General features: G+C 45.0%; 1 protein-coding gene across 1 annotated transcript in view; it reads right to left on the reverse strand.

Annotated features, from left to right (window-relative positions):
• Positions 1 to 506: 506 nt before the first annotated feature.
• Positions 507 to 20,068, reverse strand: part of ABCD2 (ATP binding cassette subfamily D member 2) — a 121,381-nt gene continuing 101,819 nt past the window's right edge. Inside the window, exon 10 of the mRNA XM_075345136.1 lies at positions 507 to 6,211. Coding sequence (XP_075201251.1) covers positions 6,001 to 6,211 — 211 coding nt within the window. The 3' untranslated portion in view covers positions 507 to 6,000. The remainder of the gene's footprint in view (positions 6,212 to 20,068) is intronic.

Genomic DNA, 20,068 nt, shown 5'->3' on the forward strand with positions numbered 1-20,068 from the left:
TAAGTGTTATTTGGGGGTGACAGACTCCCTTTAAAGAATTGCTACTACAGGTATATTATGCTTAAAGTGAGCCAACCATCAGGATTTTCATATATAAAATAAAACCAGTGCTATACTGGCTCTAGGATACTGAATGTAACCATACCTTTTGTTCAGAGATTGGATTCTTTATTTCAGAAATATGTGCAAGTAAAGTTCCAGCAATGCGCTGCTATTTGATTGACAGGTGCAACACGAAGGGAATATGTGGATTGGGTTTTGCTATCTATTCCCGCTAATGTCGACTTATTAATTATCAGTCAACAGCACATTATTCAAACCACCTTAATATTGGAATTGAGAGACTATTCAATATATTTACAGCATTTTGATATTGTCTTTGCGTGCGCACAAGATAATCTATGGCACCATTTATCTATTTAGATACACATTTGCTGTTTATTTGTTTTTGTATTTTAGTAATTTGACAACAGTATTCTGAATAAAAGACAATCAGACAAAATATATTGTTTTTCTGTAATAAAATATTTAATTTTTTTGTCATTCATAGTATTTTTTTATTAGACTAAGTACAATTTTAGAGGCCTGTTAGGCAGTTGATATTAACACTTTTATCTTAACTTCTTAATTAGTCATGCCTTTATTGCCATCACATTCGCAAATCATGTTACATAATTTCTAGCGTGTTACATTGAATTTTCAGCTTCTCACATGCTACAGTTCTATATATTCTGTTCTCCAATATATATTGGTTTAACTATATCTTGCATTCTATTTTTCCCCACAATTCATTGTTAAATATTAGGTTGTTCTAAAGGTGATTCTTTTGCCGTTAGATTTCTCTTTCTTGAATAGTTCTAAACTGCAATATAAATATAGTATATAAGGACCGGTTGTGTATTATGTAGTTAATTTTCTATGAATTCCTATACATACCCTTCAGGTATAGGACCATAGAGAGGTAAGAAAACTGTATTTAAAACTAGATAATGCTACCAATTTCGGTAATTGGATCTTCTTGCTTTTTAAGATAGGCCTTTTGGTCAATGTGTCTTGCAGCCCCATTATGCATACCTTCTAGTATGTGACGCTATTCTACTTTTTATACCCCAACCAAAAAAACAACAGCTGCTTTACTTATTTTAATTCTGCATGTTATTATAAATAACCAAAATACTGTTTGATACATCCAACCCAATCGCTTACCTTTGTAATGTACAAAAATAACAGCTTTTTCTCAAGTTTCATATTAATAAACCTTGGTGTAGGTGTCATGAGTTAGACTATACCGATCTAATAACTATCAGATGATTGACAGGGATTGTGCTACTTTGGCGTGAGCGCTAAGAGCAGTAATGGCTTCCTGGGTCAATAGTTGTAGATGGAACAAACCACTGCAGTCCTGTAAACCAACACAGCATAGAGGAGAGGTGGCATACTGAGGAGGTATCAAATGGCGGTAAAAGAATGTAATAAACAAGTGTGTGTCTTTACCTTACTTATAAAATGTGGGATATATTTATTAATTTAGTAATGTTAGTCCATTCTGTGTTCTTTAACAGTTGTGTGACAGATTGGGTAAAAATAGCTCATAAAGAGCATTACTGAGCAGCATTATGCCAGCCTCCATGAATGTTTGGCCAAAATTTCATCTCACTTTTGAAATATTACCAACTGAAACATTGATGATATTTGCCATTTTAATATTGCTACTAATCACTTGATCGCTTAAGTCTTTTTACACAATATGTACTGTGTATATATATATATATATATATATAAATGTATATAAAGGCACATACCATTTTCTTCCATATCTTTCCATTTATAATATGCAGTAGACCAGAAATGCAATGTAAGCTAATCAAACACTACAATTCTTGTGCTATATTATTTAAGGGTTTTTTCAGGCCAGAGCACGTTTTTGACAATATAAACACACTGTTAGGATTTGGCTCTGCTTTCAGGTTTGAGCGCTGATCACATAACCACAAGTATGCCAATCTGAATATTACATACTGTTAGATTGTAGATTAAAGTGCTCATCACTTGATCACAAGTATGCCAAAGTCTATATATTACACACTGTTAGGGTTTGACTCTTCTTGCAGATTAAAGCGCTTGTCACATGACCACAAGTATACTAATCTTTATATTACACTGTTAGGATTTGGGTCTGCTTGCAGGTTTGAGCGCTTGTCATATGACCACAAGTAGATCAATATGTATATTACTCACTGTTAGGATTTGGACTGCTATATTGCTTGTCCAAATTTGCCCTGGCACAAAAAAACACCTTAAAAAATGTATCGTAAAATGAAAAAGTAACTAATCTTTTTATTTTATTATGCTCTAGGCATTGCACAGTTATTTTTTTAAAATACTTCATTAATTTTTTTCTTCCTTCTCTCCCAAATATTATGCTGTAGTGCTGTTTCAATGCTCGTTTTACTCTTCTTTAGAAGCTCCTTTCAACTGCTGCTTGGCAATTTCAACTATATTCAGTTTGCATAAATAACTTTTTTGTGTCTGAGTCTCCCAGTTCCCAACCCCAGTACTCATACAGCAGAATTCCCGTACACAGATGGTTGAATATACTGTATGGATATTGCATAAAAGCAGCTGAAGGAAGATTCTAAAAAACAAACTCAGTATTCAAAAAGCACAGCAGCATAGTATTTAGGACAGAAGGAGGCAAAATAAATTAATTATGTCATAAAAAATCCTATGTTTGCAATGTCTGGATAATAATTTTATAGAGAAAAATAGTAACTTTTTACTAAAAAATGATAACAGTTTAAAAAGAACTTGTCTTTGAGGCATCCAAAATTGAGCAATCACCATTTAGGTGAAGTATTATCCTTCTTCTTCCCCTTTCCTTTCTTAGTTTCTTTCCTTTCCTCTCCTCTCATTTCTTCACTTTCCTACCCGTTTTTTCTCTGTTTTGGTGAATTAAATATGAGGTTTTACTTGGAGTTATCCTAAGTTACTCAATTAATATGACCATCACGTTTATAAGCAATGTACATACAAGGTAGCTCCTGTTCTATTATTTTGTTTAGTTAACCTACTGTTATGACAAATGAAAATTGAATAAACTTCCTGCTTTAGTTAAAGAGGACTTGTTAACTCTGCTGCCATATTTCAGGAAATAATTGTATTTCTCATAAACTAATAACTCTGACGCATCTTTTCTTAGAACTCTACATAGTGCTGTTATTCCTCCTAGAAATGTACTGATAAATTGCTAAATAAGCATTATCAGTTGGGTGTATGCTTCTACACAATCTGATAATGTCTAGGGATGATGGAATACCGCAAATATTCGGCAACGCCCATATTCGCTGAATAGGTCACCACTGTTCGACGATATGCGAATATTCAATGCGCAAAGTAAGTCTATGGGAAACCCGAATAGTTGCCGAATAGCAACTATTCGGGCTTCCAATCGACTTACATTGCGCACCGAATATTCGCATAGCAGCGAACTATTCGCGAAGCCGAATATTGCCAAATATTTGTGATATTCGATCATCCCTAATATTGTCCAATCAGTGCTGACAGAGTTTGACTGTGTATGTAAGTAGTAATATTATGCCAATGTACTCATACATTTCTAGGAGGAATAGCACATGAGTGGTATATAGTTGAGCTATAAGAAAATAATTGTTTTATAAGCAATGTACTGTAGATATTTACTAAAATGGAAATATTATAATTCCACTCTAGCATTTTTGCTTCCCCAGACAATGGACTTAGAAAAGCATTTAAAAGAACAAATCAACAAAAGTGATATACTATGTTATGGCTAGCACATGATCGGTGGAGGCGGTGCATGATTAAAGGGGTTTACCACTACTACACAACCACTTAACAGCTTCAGTGCATATAAAATAAAAGCACTTCATACTTACCGCCTGGACTGATGCCATTTCTGAGGCGTCAGTGCAGTTTTCCCCAGTAGTCACATAACTTATGATGTGGTCAGTGCACCCAATCAGCAGCCACTGATCGGCTGTAGTCACTCATTACTATTCCATCAGACTTCTGCTTTGACCGAATACTGAAAGGCTGCAGTAGATCAGCAGCCACTATATGGCTACAGCATTCATGTGAAAAATAGCACCGATCGGGAAGATAAGTATGAAGTGTTTTTATTTTATGATGGGCAGTGAAGGCAGTGGTGGACAACCCCTTTAAAGGGAATCTGTCAGCAGGTTTTTGCTATGTAAGCTGAAGCCAGCACTCTGCAAGGGTTAACACAAAAAATTCAGGGCTGTCTGTCTTATGAAGGTCTAATCTGTTGTTTACTTGCTATGTTTGTTTAAGCAGCAGGACCCTTATCATTGCTGGCACCACAAAGTCACACACATGGCAGTGTGACATGCCCCCTGCTATAATTGACACATTACTGTCAATGTATAATCTCTATAGAGAGTGTGGTGTGGGAGTGAGAGCTCCCAGCTCTGCTAAAGATTGTGGCAGAACAGCTGCACCCAGTAATCTAAGGGCGGCTTTGCACGTTGCGACATCGCAAGCCAATGCTGCGATGTCGCACGCGATAGTCCCCGCCCCCGTCGCAGGTACGATATCGTGTGATAGCTGGCGTAGCGAACATTATCGCTACGCCAGCTTCACATGCACTCACCTGCCCTGCGACCGTCGCTCTGGCCGGCGACCCGCCTCCTTCCTAAGGGGGCGGGTCGTGCGGCGTCACAGCGACGTCATACGGCATGCGGCCAATAGGAGCGGAGGGGCGGAGATGAGCAGGATGTAAACATCCTGCCCAGCTCCTTCCTTCCGCATATCCTACGGAAGCCGCGGTGACGCCGGTAGATGTTCCTCGCTTCTGCGACTTCACACACAGCGATGTGTGCTGCCGCAGGAGCGAGGAACAACATCGGACCGTCGTGTCAGCGTAATTATGGATTATGCCGACGCTGCACCGATGATACCATTACGACGATTTTGCGCTCGTTAATCGTATCATCTAGGCTTTACACACTACGATGTCGCATGCGATGCCGGATGTGCGTCACTTTCAATTTGACCCCACCGACATCGCACCTGCGATGTCGTAGTGTGCAAAGCCCGCCTAAGTGATACACCGTTGGATTCAGAATCTCCTTGCCTACATCATGCTTTTCTCAGATGAGGTAGCAAAAACCTGCTGACAGATTCCCTTTAATGTCTTTCATATTGTTTTATAATGTACTTTTTAAAGGGGTAATTTTTTATCTTGGAAGAGAATTATCCATAAATTACCGTTACATCTACTCCAGAAATTAATATAATCATGCAATTCATTGTAGCTTTTCTGTTTCCAGTAGATAACTATTTTGCATGCTGTATGAAGGGCAATAGCTAGAGCAGCCAGAGTTACCACCATGAAAATAGGCAGCGGGTACTTGTTAGACGTGAGAAAATGAAGAATAGGTGGAAAATAACAATGGATAATATATGGATACTGAAAATAACTGAGGTATGTGACGAAATATGCTGAGGGTGAATCCAATCTGTGTGATTACTCTAATAATACTGTACTTATATGTTACCTTTCCTTGCTGGCATTTCCTGAAAATGGTTGATTCCAGTAGGGGAAGTACAATGTCAATACTTGGTTACATTGCAGTGCACTGGAGGTAAAATCCACTGTAACAGGGGAAAATGGAGAGTAACTCCTACTGTAGCTAAACATGCCCTAAATTACATTACAAGAAGGAGTAATCTATTGAATTTGACTGGTTTAAAAAGCGCAAAGGGCTCATATTATAGTTTGGATTCTGTAAATCTGAAATATTGTCACATCTAATTTTTAAGTATATTAATATTCTCTTTAAATATTTATTTGTACTTTTATTCATTCATTCTTTCAATCCAAATTCCAATACCTCATCCCATGCACAGTACATTCATTACAAAATACATTATAGTCTTTATCTGTGTAAACTCTTGCAAAAAAATATACAGAGTAGACATTATACACCTGAAATACTGTAGCTACTCATCTTCACAAACAGTTTTGAGCACTGAGTCCTCGCCTAGTATTTTACACAGTTCGTTCAATCTCAGCTGCATTTTAGGAATTCCAGCAAGCTGAGACTCAAGTCTCTGTTTTTCTTCACTTAATGATAACCGCGTGGCAGTATCCAATTCTTCAAATCGCCATCCACCTTCTCCATCAAACTGCAACAGATGAGTGTGGTATTTCCTGTGCAAATATAAAAAAAAACTCATGATTTGAAAATAAATCCAAATACTATTACCTTGTTCCACAATATCATTTTGTTGATCATAATGAGTAAAGCCTGCTTTACACCTTTCAATTCTGCATACGATATCGTATGTGATGTGACACGCCCCCATCGTATGTGCGACACGTCCAATTTGTTAACCGTGTCGCACAAACGATTAATTGCTGTCACACGTACTTACCCTTCCATACGACCTCGATGTGGGCGGCAAACATCCACTTCCTGGAGTGGGAGGGACGTTCGGCGTCACAGCGACATCACGCGGCAGCCGGCCAATAGAAGCGGAGGGGCGAAGATGAACAGGATGTAAACATCTCGCCCACCTCCTTCCTTCCACATTGCCGGCGGGAGCCGCGGGACGCAGGTAAGATCTGTTCATTGTTCCCGGGGTGTCACACACTGCGATGTGTGGCACCTCGGGAACATTGAACAACCCGACGTGCAATTTTATGGAAATGAACGATGTGTATGCAATGAACGGTTTTATGTTCAATCACACGTAGCTGTCACACGCTACAACAACACTAACGATGCCAGATGTGCGTCACTTACAACGTGACCCCGCCGACATATCGTTAGATTTGTTGTAGCGTGTAAAGCCCGCTTAACTAGATCAAATTGGATGGTATGTGCCGCTATTTAGGGCACCCTGAAGAAAAAGTTTCCAACATAATGAGAAAGCACAAGGTCACTCCCTACAATCTGATTTTGTATTAAAAATATCACATATTGTCAAAAAAAGCAAAATACAGGTATCCAGAATAAAATAATAAAAATTCAATGGAAGGAAATTTGTATATACTGCAAAGAATAAGGGCACCTTGGGGAATATTTTTTTTTTACTTAAAATTAAATCTGCAATTGGTTTTCTTTCGCAATTTTGCCCCACTTGGCTCTTAACATTAAGAATTCATCAGTAAACTGGTTCTGATGTGGATATTTAGCTGTTATCTGTATTTAACCAAGATACTTTGAGGTGGTTTATATTCACAAACCACATGAAAATTGAGGGGCAAACTAGAACTCTAAAGTTTGGGGGTCCATACCAGACACCTAGTGTCCGTGAATGGACACCGAATGTTGACGTCTCAGGGAAGTCCGTGTTACTGTTTGGGCTCAGCCACCTGGAAAACAAAAAAAGAGGCAAAATGTGGATTAAACCAGGACAGTTAGTTAATCCAAGTCTCCATGCAGCTGTCACACTGATTCCGGGTCCGCTCATTAAATCTCAGGAATATTTACTGCATCCCACACTTACCCTTTGTGACCGTATATGTGATTGGTTGCCCTCAAAGTAGCTGTTTGGGTCCCAGTAGGGGAGTGTAAAAATAAATAACTGGACATAAAGGCGTAGGGTCCCCCGTATTTTGGTACCCAGCACAGTTAAAGAAGACAGCTACAAGCTCTAGCTGTGTGAGTTATCTTGGCTGTGTATCACAATACAAGGGACCCCATGTGGCTTTTGTTAATTATTTAAATAAATCATTTTAAAAAACGTTGCGTGGCCCCCAATTATGATACCCAGCCAAGATAAAGCAGACAACTGGTATTCACAGGATTGGGAATCCCATGGCTATTGGGTCCTCCCCAGCCTAAAAATAGCAGCCCATGGCCAGCCCAGAATTGGCGCATCCATTAAATGCACCAATCCTGGCGCTTACTCGGCTTATCCCGACTGCCCTGATATGGTGGCAATTGGAGTAATATAAGGGCTTAATGTAACAGCTGTGATTTGTAAAAAAAAAAAAAAAGATCACAGCTGCCATGAAGACCTGAATTAGTACTGGGTAGGGGTCTATAAGACCCCCTCATTACTAATCGGTGTGAGGTTTCAACTGGCTGTATTACAAAGGGCCGGTATGGTTTGCAGAAGCAGGGGTGCTCTGCAATGTGAAGTTGGCTGGGACCTGTGGTTCCACAGGATTGCATTACATGCAGAGCCATGGAAGGGTGTGTGATGCTGATTACACACTCCTTACCACCTGTGGGTGTGGCTCCAGGGGTTAAAGTAATCCTGTCTCTGAACCTGGGTGGAGTGTGTCTAGGGCAGTGTAGAGAGAGACTGGCTCTAGACTTCCAGTGTGTGTGCTATAAACGGGGAGAGCAGAAGCAGGGTGTTTTGCTCTGCTCAGGAGACCTTCTCCTAAAGGAAAGGGCTTTTAGGTCCATGTCCAAAGCCTGGCTGGAGCCAGGGAGGACTTGATAAGGACACTAGCCGCCTTCAGAGGAAGGTAACCCGGATTGGACTTTAAGGATAAAGCCAAGTACTGACAAGGGTCAGTGACATGTGTGAGGAAGTCCAAGAGTGTGTGGACTTTACGTTATGTGTTGGACTTTGAGGATAAAGCCAAGGCATGGCATCTTTCTGTTAGGGGACCTAGCATGGTTTATTTGAGCTGTTAATAAACCATATGGTCTGTTAAAGAGACAAATTGTTCCGGTGTGCGTTAATCCCGATACCTGACATGTGGCCCCCATACACTCGGGGCCCCACATCGTTGCATATGGTGGAGAATGCGGGCAGGCGGTCTGGTTGCTAGGGGCAACGCAGCCTGGTTGCTAAGGGCAACGGCCTAGGAAGTATTGCTGTGGATTGGCGGGTCCACGAAAATTTTTATCTGCGCACTCAAGCAGCTGGCGGTGGATCGGCGAGTCCACGAACAGGGACAGCGTGCTCCAGCTGCTGGCGGTGAATCAGCGGGTCTGCAGGGTTCTGTGCTGCAGTGGCGAGAGACCAGTGACTGGAGGTTCTAGGCCAGGCGGAATTGCGAGGCCCTGCTTGGTGAGCAGCGATACACCACAGGCTGGAGATCCTGGTTGTACGGGCGGTACAACCCGGAAAGGTTAGTGGTTCTCTAACCCCCCCTGTGTTTGACCACCGGGTATTACCCATTGGAGCGCCCCTCCTGTACCTCTTCTCGTTGCAGCATGGAAGGGCTCCCGAACCAGCTGCTGCAGAGCCAGCAGCACCAACAGCATGTGCTAGGAGGTCCAGTGACAGCAGTGGGGGCTGAAAGTCAAAAAGAGGGAATGGTCCCTGCGGACGTTGTGGAGGAGCTGTACCAGTTCCTGGTCCGGGGACAGCAGGAGCTGTCAGTGTGTAGCGATGTCGCAGCCATGGACCAGTTTGAGCGTTCCCTTCGGGGGCCAGTATGGACACTGGGTGCCCAGGGAGACAAGGGCAAATGGTGTGAACTGGGGACTAAGGACATTGCATGGAAACCACAAAAGGGGGCGGAGTCCCAGAAGGGAATGGTTACCCAAAAGGGGGCGGAGTCCCAGAAGGGGGTGGTTACCAAAAGGGGGCGGAGTCCCAGAAGGGAATGGTTACCCAAAAGGGGCGGAGTCCTGGAAGGGGGTGGTTACCCAACAGGGGGCGGCGCCTCAGAAAGCGCTGATGACCCACAAGGGGGTGGAGCATTCTCAAGCCGAACAGGTGGACTATAGCAAGGGGCAATGGGGTTCGCCTTACCTATGTCCTACCTGCGGTATAGGCTATCCATCCGATGTGAGGCCACAGAAGTGCTCCGTGGACTTGAATGGGCTACGTGTGTTTGGTCTGTTAGACCCGGGGAGCCGGTTGACCTTAGTGAGTCCCATGCCCAATCTCCATTTTATGGATGGTAGGACAATAGAAGGAAGCTGTGTGCATGGGACCACTAAAGAATATCCTCTGGCCAGAGTGATGATTCAGACACCCGACCGTATGGGGCGCCCAGACGTGGGTGTGGTTCGGGATTTGATCTATCCAGTTATCCTAGGACAGGGCTTTGAGTTGTTTAAGGACTTATGGAAGACAGAGGCCGGGACCGATTGCACAGGAATGAGTCGGCCACTGCCTAAGACAGCCTGTTTACCGTATGAGGTTATACCGATCCCCTGTGGTATATTAAGGTGCAAAGAGGAGATGGCACCTCCAAATAAGGACTGTCCAGAGTTAGGGGTGACCAAGGGACATAGAGGGTCTCCTCAAGTTAGTGACATGACGTCTCCAAAGGGAAGTGACAGTCTGACCACTAAAACCCAAGTAGTTTCAGGGGAGGAGACTGACACCTGGTTAAGCGGAGACATGTTAGTCCAGGATACCAGGGGGAGTGATGATGACTCCAGTAAAGACACCGACTCTAGAAAGGGGACAAACGAGTACAGTGAGGTACAGATGGGCGAGAAGGGTAAAACAACCTCTCGACGCCGAAGACGTAATAAGCGCCGAGAGGGGGCACAGTGTATGCCGTCTGAGGGTGCAGAGAAAGTGACATGCCTGGGTAATGAAGACATGGTGCCAGTAACAACTGCTACGGTAGAGTCAGACGGTGATATCCTACAAAAGAAAGAGGAATCAGAGACGGAACTGACACATTGTAACGACAGAAATCAGCAGGGTGAAAATGCAGAAAAGGAGCCAACCAAGGACGTAATGGGGGTGGTCCCTATGATTTCCCCGGGTGCAGCTGATAGTCTGTCAAGCGAGAGTGGTATAGGAAATGGAATCATGGAGAGTGAGGGGGGAGGAATAATCCCCAACAGTCATGGTGAGCAGACTGGTGAACTACCGGGTGCTGGGGTGGATGACAGCGAATTCAGCCCCAAATCTCTAAAAGGAGCAGAGTGCCATGTTGAAGGGTGTGACACCCAGGCTGAGCGTGACACTACAGAGACCCCAGAGGAAGTTGAAGGTAATGCAGTGAAGACCCAAGAAACAGCTGGCGCTGAAGTGAAGAGAGCCTCTAAGGAGGTGAAGTCTAGACCAGAGGTCTCATCCAGGACTGAGAGCCTGTCTGACCTGCTTGGTAAAACCAAGATGGAGGATATAGAGAAGGTCGTGGGTAAGAAGAGTAAGAAACCCAAAGGTTCTGCAGCTGAGGCGGGTATACTGGCAAGCGATGAGGTACTGCCAGAGAAACCGATAAATCGGGACAACAGTGGTCCGTGCGATGAAGCCATGGAGAAGGAGCCGACCCCAGAGTTGAAAGCCGAATTCTCTCCCGCTTCTGAGCAAGCTGGCGAGCCACTTATCTGTGAGGCGGCTGAAGGTGGAGCAGCTGAGACCCAAGAGAGGGGTGACTATGACAAAGTTTAACCCCACGAAAATGCCAGAGGTGTAAAGGTGGAAGAAGTCTCGGAAAGAGGGTGCCGTAGACCAGAGAGGTCCGCAAGTGAAGACTCCTTCAAGAGGATAAGCAAAGACCATCTGCATCACGAGATACTTCTTAGGCAGGCTACTGAGAGTCGAGTAAGGGAGCTGGAGAAAGAAGTGGCAGAGCTCCGAAGTCGCTTGGCAGAGTACCAGTCCAGGTCCCAGGTAGCATTGGAGCAGATGGAGCAGCGAGTGTCGATCCTGACCAAACTTGTTGAAGCAGGGGAGGCCCAAAGAGAGCTGACTCTGGAAGATAAACTGGACAAGCATGTGGAAGCGGCAGGGATGAATGAGACTTCTGTAGTCAAGTGCATGGTGGATATACCTGAGGACTTAAGAGACGCGTGTGCCACCGAGGGCATGCATGACGAATTTAAGAGAGCTGTGGAAGCGTGTGAGGTCTACTGTACTCCAGAGGCTGAACAGTTAGTGATATTGTCCACCACTGCAATTACTGGGCAGCGGGTGGCTATTCTAAAGGACATGAACTTCACATGTGTTCGTATGAAGTGGCAGGTCCAACTGCAAAATGAGGAAGCCACTAGACAGCTAGAGTATAAAAGGAAAGCGCAGAGTCTGGCGGAAGATATCGTCCTAGTACCCTGGGCTCTGGTGGGGAGAGTCATTGGAAGAACTGGACGAGTCATGCAAGACATGGTGAATAAGGCGGGATTGGTGAGATTAAGAATCCCTGCTGCTAATGAGAGCAAGATACCCAGGGAAGCTGGTATGGTTCCGTTCGTCTGTGTCGGGACCGTAGAGAGTCTTGGAAACATTCGAAGCCTTCTGAATATCGGGTACACCATGTACGCGACATGGAGCGGTTGAGGCAAGAAAACCTGAAAATTGAGGAGCAGCTTCGCCAACTGTGTGGGGGACAGCAGCCGACTTCCACCCGTTGTTCAGGGGACAGAAGTGGAAGATGGCGTGTCGGTCCAGTAGTTAAGACACGCGATAGAAGGAATCACCGACAGAGAAGTAACTTACGATGTACTGTAGATAGTGGCCGCTATGAGCTTAGAGTTCCCGACAGTAGCCCTGGGGGTACACGAGTAAGCCTAGGTTCGGATAAGACTGTAGGTTTGACTGAGGACGTGTCTCTCTACTACGGTGACCCTGGGAGGGGGTCAGGAAGGGAACGGTCCGGAAATGGGATGTCCTTTAACCCTAGGTTGACTAGACGGGGTTTGGTGACAGTGTCGGGCGATGTCTCAGGGACTTATGCTCTTGGGCGCCTTGGACGGCCCTCTCGACTGGTGGGGCATGGCAGCGGGGATGCCCTGTCTCGCGGCCCCAGGTTGTTGGCAAGTGTTCTCCCCTACGGGTTTGAACAGAGGGGGGGTATGTGAGGTGTCAACCGGCTGTATTACAAAGAGCCGGTATGGTTTGCAAAAGCAGGGGTGCTCTGCAATGTGAAGTTGGCTGGGACCTGTGGTTCCACAGGATTGCATTACATGCAGAGCCATGGAAGGGTGTGTGATGCTGATTACACACTCCTTACCACCTGTGGGTGTGGCTCCAGGGGTTAAAGCAATCCTGTCTCTGAACCTGGGTGGAGTGTGTCTAGGGCAGTCTAGAGAGAGACTGGCTCTAGACTTCCAGTGTGTGTGCTGGAAACGGGGAGAGCAGAAGTAGGGTGTTTTGCTCTGCTCAGGAGATCTTCTCCTGAAGGAAGGGGCTTTTAGGTCCATGTGCAAAGCCTGGCTGGAGCCAGGGGGGACTTGGTAAGGACACTAGCCGCCTTCAGAGGAAGGTAACCCGGATTGGACTTTAAGGATAAAGCCAAGTACTGACAAGGGTCAGTGAGACGTGTGAGGAAGTCCAAGAGTGTGTGGACTTTACGTTATGTGTTGGACTTTGAGGATAAAGCCAAGGCATGGCATCTTTCTGTTAGGGGACCTAGCATGGTTTATTTGAGCTGTTAATAAACCATATGGTCTGTTAAAGAGACAAATTGTTCCGGTGTGCGTTAATCCCGATACCTGACGTGTGGCCCCCATACACTCGGGGCCCCACATCGTTACATCGGGTAAACAAAAAAATGAACACAAAACAGAGAAAAATCTTATTTATAAAACAAAAAAACACTCTCTTTCTACACAGCCAAGATGAGTGCACATCTGGGGGTTGCAGACTGTGGCTGTGGGCTTTTTCTGTGCTGGGTATAATGATACAGGGGGACCCTATGCCAAATTTTTTATTTATTTATTATTACTGTACAATATAGACCCGCAGACAGCGCCTATGATTGGAAGTGGTCAGCTGACAAGCTGACAACTCGGGCTGGGGGTGCGTCTGACTGCAACCAATCACAGGTACCGGTGGTCGGGGAAAGCAGTGAATATTCAATAAGGGATAATTATCGGCTCCGGAAGTGAATGATTGGCCTGGAAGCAGTGTACTGCCATGACGGATGCTCGGTAAGCAAAGCACGCCTGCTCCTATCCCCCTATTCCTTTTACGAACATTTTTAATCGCCGGATTCTGGTCCCCATAGACTTATATTTTAAAAACCAGATAACATGGACCCACTGGTCCTGGTTATCTACAAGTCCACTCATCACTAGTTGTTGTTGTTTTTTAATTATGATCACCACGTTTTGGGCAAAATAAAGGTTTTATGTTGACAAACTTTGGATCTTTTGTAAAACACTGTTCTAGTGGCATGGTGTACCCCTTACAAGCAATCCTTCAAATGTTGATTAATGTAGATTACATTATTTCTGAAAAAAGCAAGTGATCATACGTTGTTCTCTAATTTTGATCTCCAGTGTATCTAAAGCCTGCTTTACACGTTGCAATTAGTTGTACAATCGCATTTGCGATGTGACACGCCCAGGTTGCATACGGGATCTTAAGAGATTGCACGTAGGTCGTTCATTTGCTGTCACACGAGCGTTAGTAGTCTATGTTAAATTGATCAATTTTGTGTGCGATCCTTTAGATCATGTGTTCTGTGACGTATGCATTGGGCACCCTTTTTTTTTTTATTTATTGACTTGCCAAGCGTGTGTAATGTGTAGGGATGCGTTTTTACTATGTCATCTGCCATTCAGCTCTGCTACATGGCCGCTAACAGCAGACACAGACAGCCATGTAGCAGAGCTGAATGGCAGATGACAGCAGACACAGACAGAGCCGCACTGCCAGAATGAACTCGGGTGAACTTCACCCGACTTCATTGTCATGCTGCGGCTCTGTCTGTGTCGCGCCCTGATTAGCGGTCACCTGTGACCGCTAAAATCACCGGTGACCGCTAAACTCCTGAGTAACTGAAGTGTCCCCCCCTCTCTCATACTCACCGATCCCCGTTATCCGGCGCTGCACGGCGTTCACACTGCTCCGGCGGGTTTTACTATTTTGAAAAAGCCGGCCGCCCATTAAACAATCTCGTATTCCCTGCTTTCCCCGCCCACCGGCGCCTATGATTGGTTGCAGTGAGACACGCCCCCACGCTGAGTGACAGGTGTCACACTGCACCCAATCACAGCAGCCGGTGGGCGTGTCTATACTGTGCAGTGAAATAAATAATTAAATAATTAAAAAAAACGGCGTGCGGTCCCCCCAATTTTAAAACCAGCCAGATAAAGCCATACGGCTGAAGGCTGGTATTCTCAGGATGGGGAGCTCCCCGTTATGGGGAGCCCCCCAGCCTAACAATATCAGCCAACAGTCGCCCAGAATTGCCGCATACATTATATGCGACAGTTCTGGGACTGTACCCGGCTCTTCCCGATTTGCCCTGGTGCGTTGGCAAATCGGGGTAATAAGGAGTTATTGGCAGCCCATAGCTGCCAATAAGTCCTAGATTAATCATGTCAGGCGTCTATGAGACACCCTCCATGATTAATCTGTAAGTGACAGTAAACACACACACACGAAAAATCCTTTATTAGAAATAAAAAACACAAACATATACCCTGGTTAACCACTTTAATCAGCCCAAAAAAGCCCTCCATGTCCGGCGTACTCCAGGATGGTCCAGCGTCGCTTCCAGCGCTGCTGCATGGAGGTGACCGGAGCTGCAGCAGACACAGCCGCTCCTGCCACCTCCACACAGCTAATGAAGACAGCCGCGCGATCAGCTGAGCTGTCACTGAGGTTACCCGCTGTCACTGGATCTAGCGGTGGCCGCGGGTAACCTCAGGGACAGCTCAGCTGATCGCGCGGCTGTCCTCAGTTGCTGTGTGGAGTTTACAGGAGCGGCTGTGTCTGCTGCAGCTCCGGTCACCTCCATGCAGCAGCGCTGGAAGCGACGCTGGACCATCCTGGAGTACGCCGGACATGGAGGGCCTTTTGGGGCTGATTAAAGTGGTTAACCAGGGTATATGTTTGTGCTTTTTATTTCTAATAAAGGATTTTTGTGTGTGTGTGTGTTTATTTACTGTAATTTACAGATTAATCATGGAGGGTGTCTCATAGACGCCTGACATGATTAATCTAGGACTTATTGGCAGCTATGGGCTGCCAATAACTCCTTATTACCCCGATTTGCCAACGCACCAGGGCAAATCGGGAAGAGCCGGGTACAGTCCCAGAACTGCCGCATATAATGTATGCGGCAATTCTGGGACATTGTGGCAATTCTGGGACATTCAGACATTGTGAGGCGCTTCAGAACGCAGCTTTTCAGCTGCGCACTGAAGCGGACCTTTTTTAATCTGCGGTGCAGAGCGCACACCTGCGCACATAGCATCAGACACCAAAATCGTATGAGGGATGTCACACGTTACAATTGACTAGGTTCGTGCAACAAAACGCTCAATTCTAGAGAAAGATACGATGTGTTTGCGATCAACGGTTTTGCGTTCAATCCTGATCGCACGTAGATGTCACACGCAGATACCTCACAAACGATGCCGGATGTGCGTCACTTACAACTTGACCCCAACGACGGATTGTGAGATATATTGAAGCGTGTGTTGGGGGCTAAAGGTATTGGCGTTTTCAGGAGAAATTGCACAATAAAATGTACGGTTCATTTTCTCCTGTTACCCTGCTTAAAATGCAAAATTTGGGGCTAAAGTAAAATTTTTGTCGGAAAAAGTAAACAGTTAATTTTTTCCTTCCACATTGCTTTTGGTTTTGAGGGGTGCAGTTTTTAGAATGGTGTCATTTTTGAGTATTTTCTGTCAAAAAGGCCTCTCAGAGTCACTTCAAATGATGTGGTCTTTAAAAAAATTGCTTTCATCAACTTGGAAAAATGAGAAATTGCTGCGGAATTAAAGTGAAAATAAACTAAAGAAGAAATAAGTAAGAATTTCATACTTACCGAGACTCGGTGTCATGGCAGCACACTGCTTCTGGGTCGCGCATTCACTTCCTATACTGTGCATCGCATACACACAGCTTTTCAGCTGTCCTCTCGTCTGTGATTGGTAGCAGGATGACGCGCCCCCGAGCCTGTGACAGTATCTGCCTGCAGGCATCACGGCTCAGTCATAGGCTACACTCAGAGCTGGCAGTCTTCTCTATGGCTGCTCGCTCTGATTTGTAGCAGAGCTGGATGTGTCATCGTGGGTCCTCGTGTGGATTACGCCGGAGCTGCAGGGTGTTGGGGATTAATAAAATGGTGAAGTAGGGTGCGTTTTGTACTTTATTCCAAATAAAGGATTTTGCTCTGTGTTTGTGCTTATTTACATTCATTTACAGGTTTGTGATGCAGGTATCTGATAGACGAGTGTGCCATCACAAACCTAGGGCTTAAAAGCATCTGTGCGCTGCTATTAACCCCTTATTACCCCGATTGGCACTGCATCAGGCCAACGGGAAGAGCCGGTAATGCACCAGGATTGTCACATCTAATTGATGCGAGAATATCGGGCGGCTGCGGGCTGAGAATACCAGCCCCCAGCCGGCATTGTCATGGCTGGGGATGAAAATTGAAATTGGAGGGGACCGCACATCGTTTTTTTAAAATTATTTAACAAAGGAAAAGCCGCATGCGGTTCCTCTTCTTTTGATACACAGCCAAGATAAGTACAGGGCTGGGGCTGTAGCCTGCTTATCTGTGCTAAGTGTCAGAATGGGGGAAGGAGGGGGGAATCCTGCACCAATTGTTTTTGCCTCCTGGTCAAAAACCGCGGCAAAAATCGCGGGGAAAAATACGCGGCAAAAAAATGCGGCAAAACACCTCGGTTTATTGCCAGGAGGTGTACACTGTGTGCAGAATTATTAGGCAAGTTGTATTTTAGAGGATTTTTTTTGCCTCCCAGACACTGTTCCGGGAGGTGTACTGTTTTCCCTCCCTGTAGATCTTACATTTTATGAGGGACCACAGGTTCTCTATGGCGTTCAGATCAGGTGAACAAGGGGGCCATGTCATTATTTTTTCATCTTTTAGACTTTTACTGGCCAGCCACGCTGTGGAGTAGTTGGATGCATGTGATGGAGCATTGTCCTGCATGAAAATCATGTTTTTCTTGAACGATACGGACTTCTTCCTGTACCACTGCTTGAAGAAGTTGTCTTCCAGAAACTGGCAGTAGGTCTGGGAGTTGAGTTTCACTCCATCCTCAACCCGAAAAGGTCCTACAAGTTCATCTTTGATGATAGCAGCCCATACCAGTACCCCACCTCCACCTTGCTGGCGTCTGAGTCGGAGTGGAGCTCTCTGCCCTTTACTGATCCAGCCTCTGGCCCATCCATCTGGTCCATTAAGAGTCACTCTCATTTCATTAGTCCATAAAACCTTTGAAAAATCAGTCTTAAGATATTTCTTGGCCCAGTCTTGACGTTTTATTTTATGTTTCTTGTTCAAAGGTTGTTGTTTTTCAGCCTTCCTTACCTTGGCCATGTCCCTGAGTATGACAACAGAGAGTAAACGGGAAACGGGTTGTAAATCCACGCCAAGGACTCAGAGGATTCGGAGAAGATTTATGTTTCTTTTATTAGCATGCACATGTCAACGCGTTTCAGGAGTCACAGCTCCCTTCGTCAGGACAGCAGGAAATCCCTGAGTATCAAATATCCCTGAGTATGGCACACCTTGCGCTTTTGGATACTCCAGTAACGTTGCAACTCTGAAATATGGCCAAACTGGTGGCAAATGGCATCTTGGCAGCTTCACGCTTGATTTTCGTCAATTCACTGGCAGTTATTTTGCGCCTTTTTTGCCCAACACGCTTCTTGCGACCCTGTTGGCTATTTGCCATCAAACTCTTGATTGTTCGGTGATCATGCTTCAAACGTTTTGCCATTTCAAGACTGCTGCATCCCTCTGCAAGACATCTCACAATTTTGGACTTTTCAGAGCCCGTCAAATTTCTCTTCTGACCCATTTTGCCAAAGGAAAGGAAGTTGCCTAATAATTAAGCACAACTTATATAGGGTTTTGATGTCATTACACCATATCCTTCCTCATTACAGAGATGCACATCACCTGATTTACTTAATTGGTAGTTGGCTCTCAAGCCTATACAGTTTGGAGTAGGACAACATGTATAAAAATTATCATGTGATCAATATACTCATTTGCCTAATAAGTCTGCACACAGTGTAGATTGGATGCAGGAATATGGTGTAAAAATGTCAGCACCAAATTTGCATCCATTGGCCCAAAAATGAAAAAAAAAAAAATTACATTTCTGCCAGCAGGTGGAAATTTGGTGCTGAAATCTAGTGCAGATGATTTCAGCACCAAATGTGCACCTCCTGGCAAAAACCGCGGCAAAAACTGCATAAAAAAAAACCTGTCAAAACACTTTTTTGCCAGGAGGTATAGACTGGATGCAGGAATATGGTGTAAAAACTTCAGCACCAAATTTGCATCTCTTGGCCAAAAAAACTGCGATTTTCTGCTAGGAGATGCAGGTCTGTGAACTCAGTGACCTCCACCTGAGGTCAGGTTACCTGCGATCGCAGGTGAAGGACCGTGGGAACCTCCAGCTGTGACCGCAAATGACCTGCGTGACGTCACCGCTAATTGCGCAGCTCATTCATTCTGTGAAGCTCACAATGAGTGGTCGTTCTCTATGGCCTCTCTCTGTGATATTCAGATGTAGCAGAGCTGAAGCAGCGTGGGACCTCGTGTGGCTTACGCCGGACCTGGAGGGCTGTGTTGCGGGTTAATAAAGTGAAGGAGAGTGAGTTTTGTACTTTATTCCAAAAAAAGGATTTTTCTCTGTGTCTGTGTTTATTTACTGTAATTTACAGGTTAGTGTGATGCCTGTGCCATCACAAACCTAGGGCTTAGTAGCAGCTGTGTGCTGCTATTAACCCCCTTAATACCCTGATTGGCATCGCATCTGGCCCCCAGGAAGAGTCGGTATCAAACCGGGATTGTCACATCTAATAGATGCGGCAATACCGGGCGGCTGCGGGCTAAGAATACCAGCCCCATGCCGGCGTTATCTTGGTTGGAGATGAAAATTGGGGGGACCGCATGTCATTCTTTTTTATTTAAATAAAAAAAAAAAAAGCCGCATGCGGTTTCTCTTAGATCAGAATCACACTTGCGAGGGACTCACGAGAGTCTGCCACGGCATCACCCAGCAAAGCCTCGCACGTGTGACTGTGGGCACTGGATACACAGCACAGATACAGCCCGACAGCTGGGGCTGCAGCCGCGGGCTATATCTGTGCTGCTCATTGTTTTATTTATTTATTTTTTACCACCATACTAACCCGCAGACACTTGTATTGATTTCCCCGCCCACCGGTCATCCTGCCGCCTGTG

This window comes from Anomaloglossus baeobatrachus, chromosome 4 (assembly GCF_048569485.1).
Source record: "Anomaloglossus baeobatrachus isolate aAnoBae1 chromosome 4, aAnoBae1.hap1, whole genome shotgun sequence".
NCBI lineage: Eukaryota > Metazoa > Chordata > Amphibia > Anura > Aromobatidae > Anomaloglossus > Anomaloglossus baeobatrachus.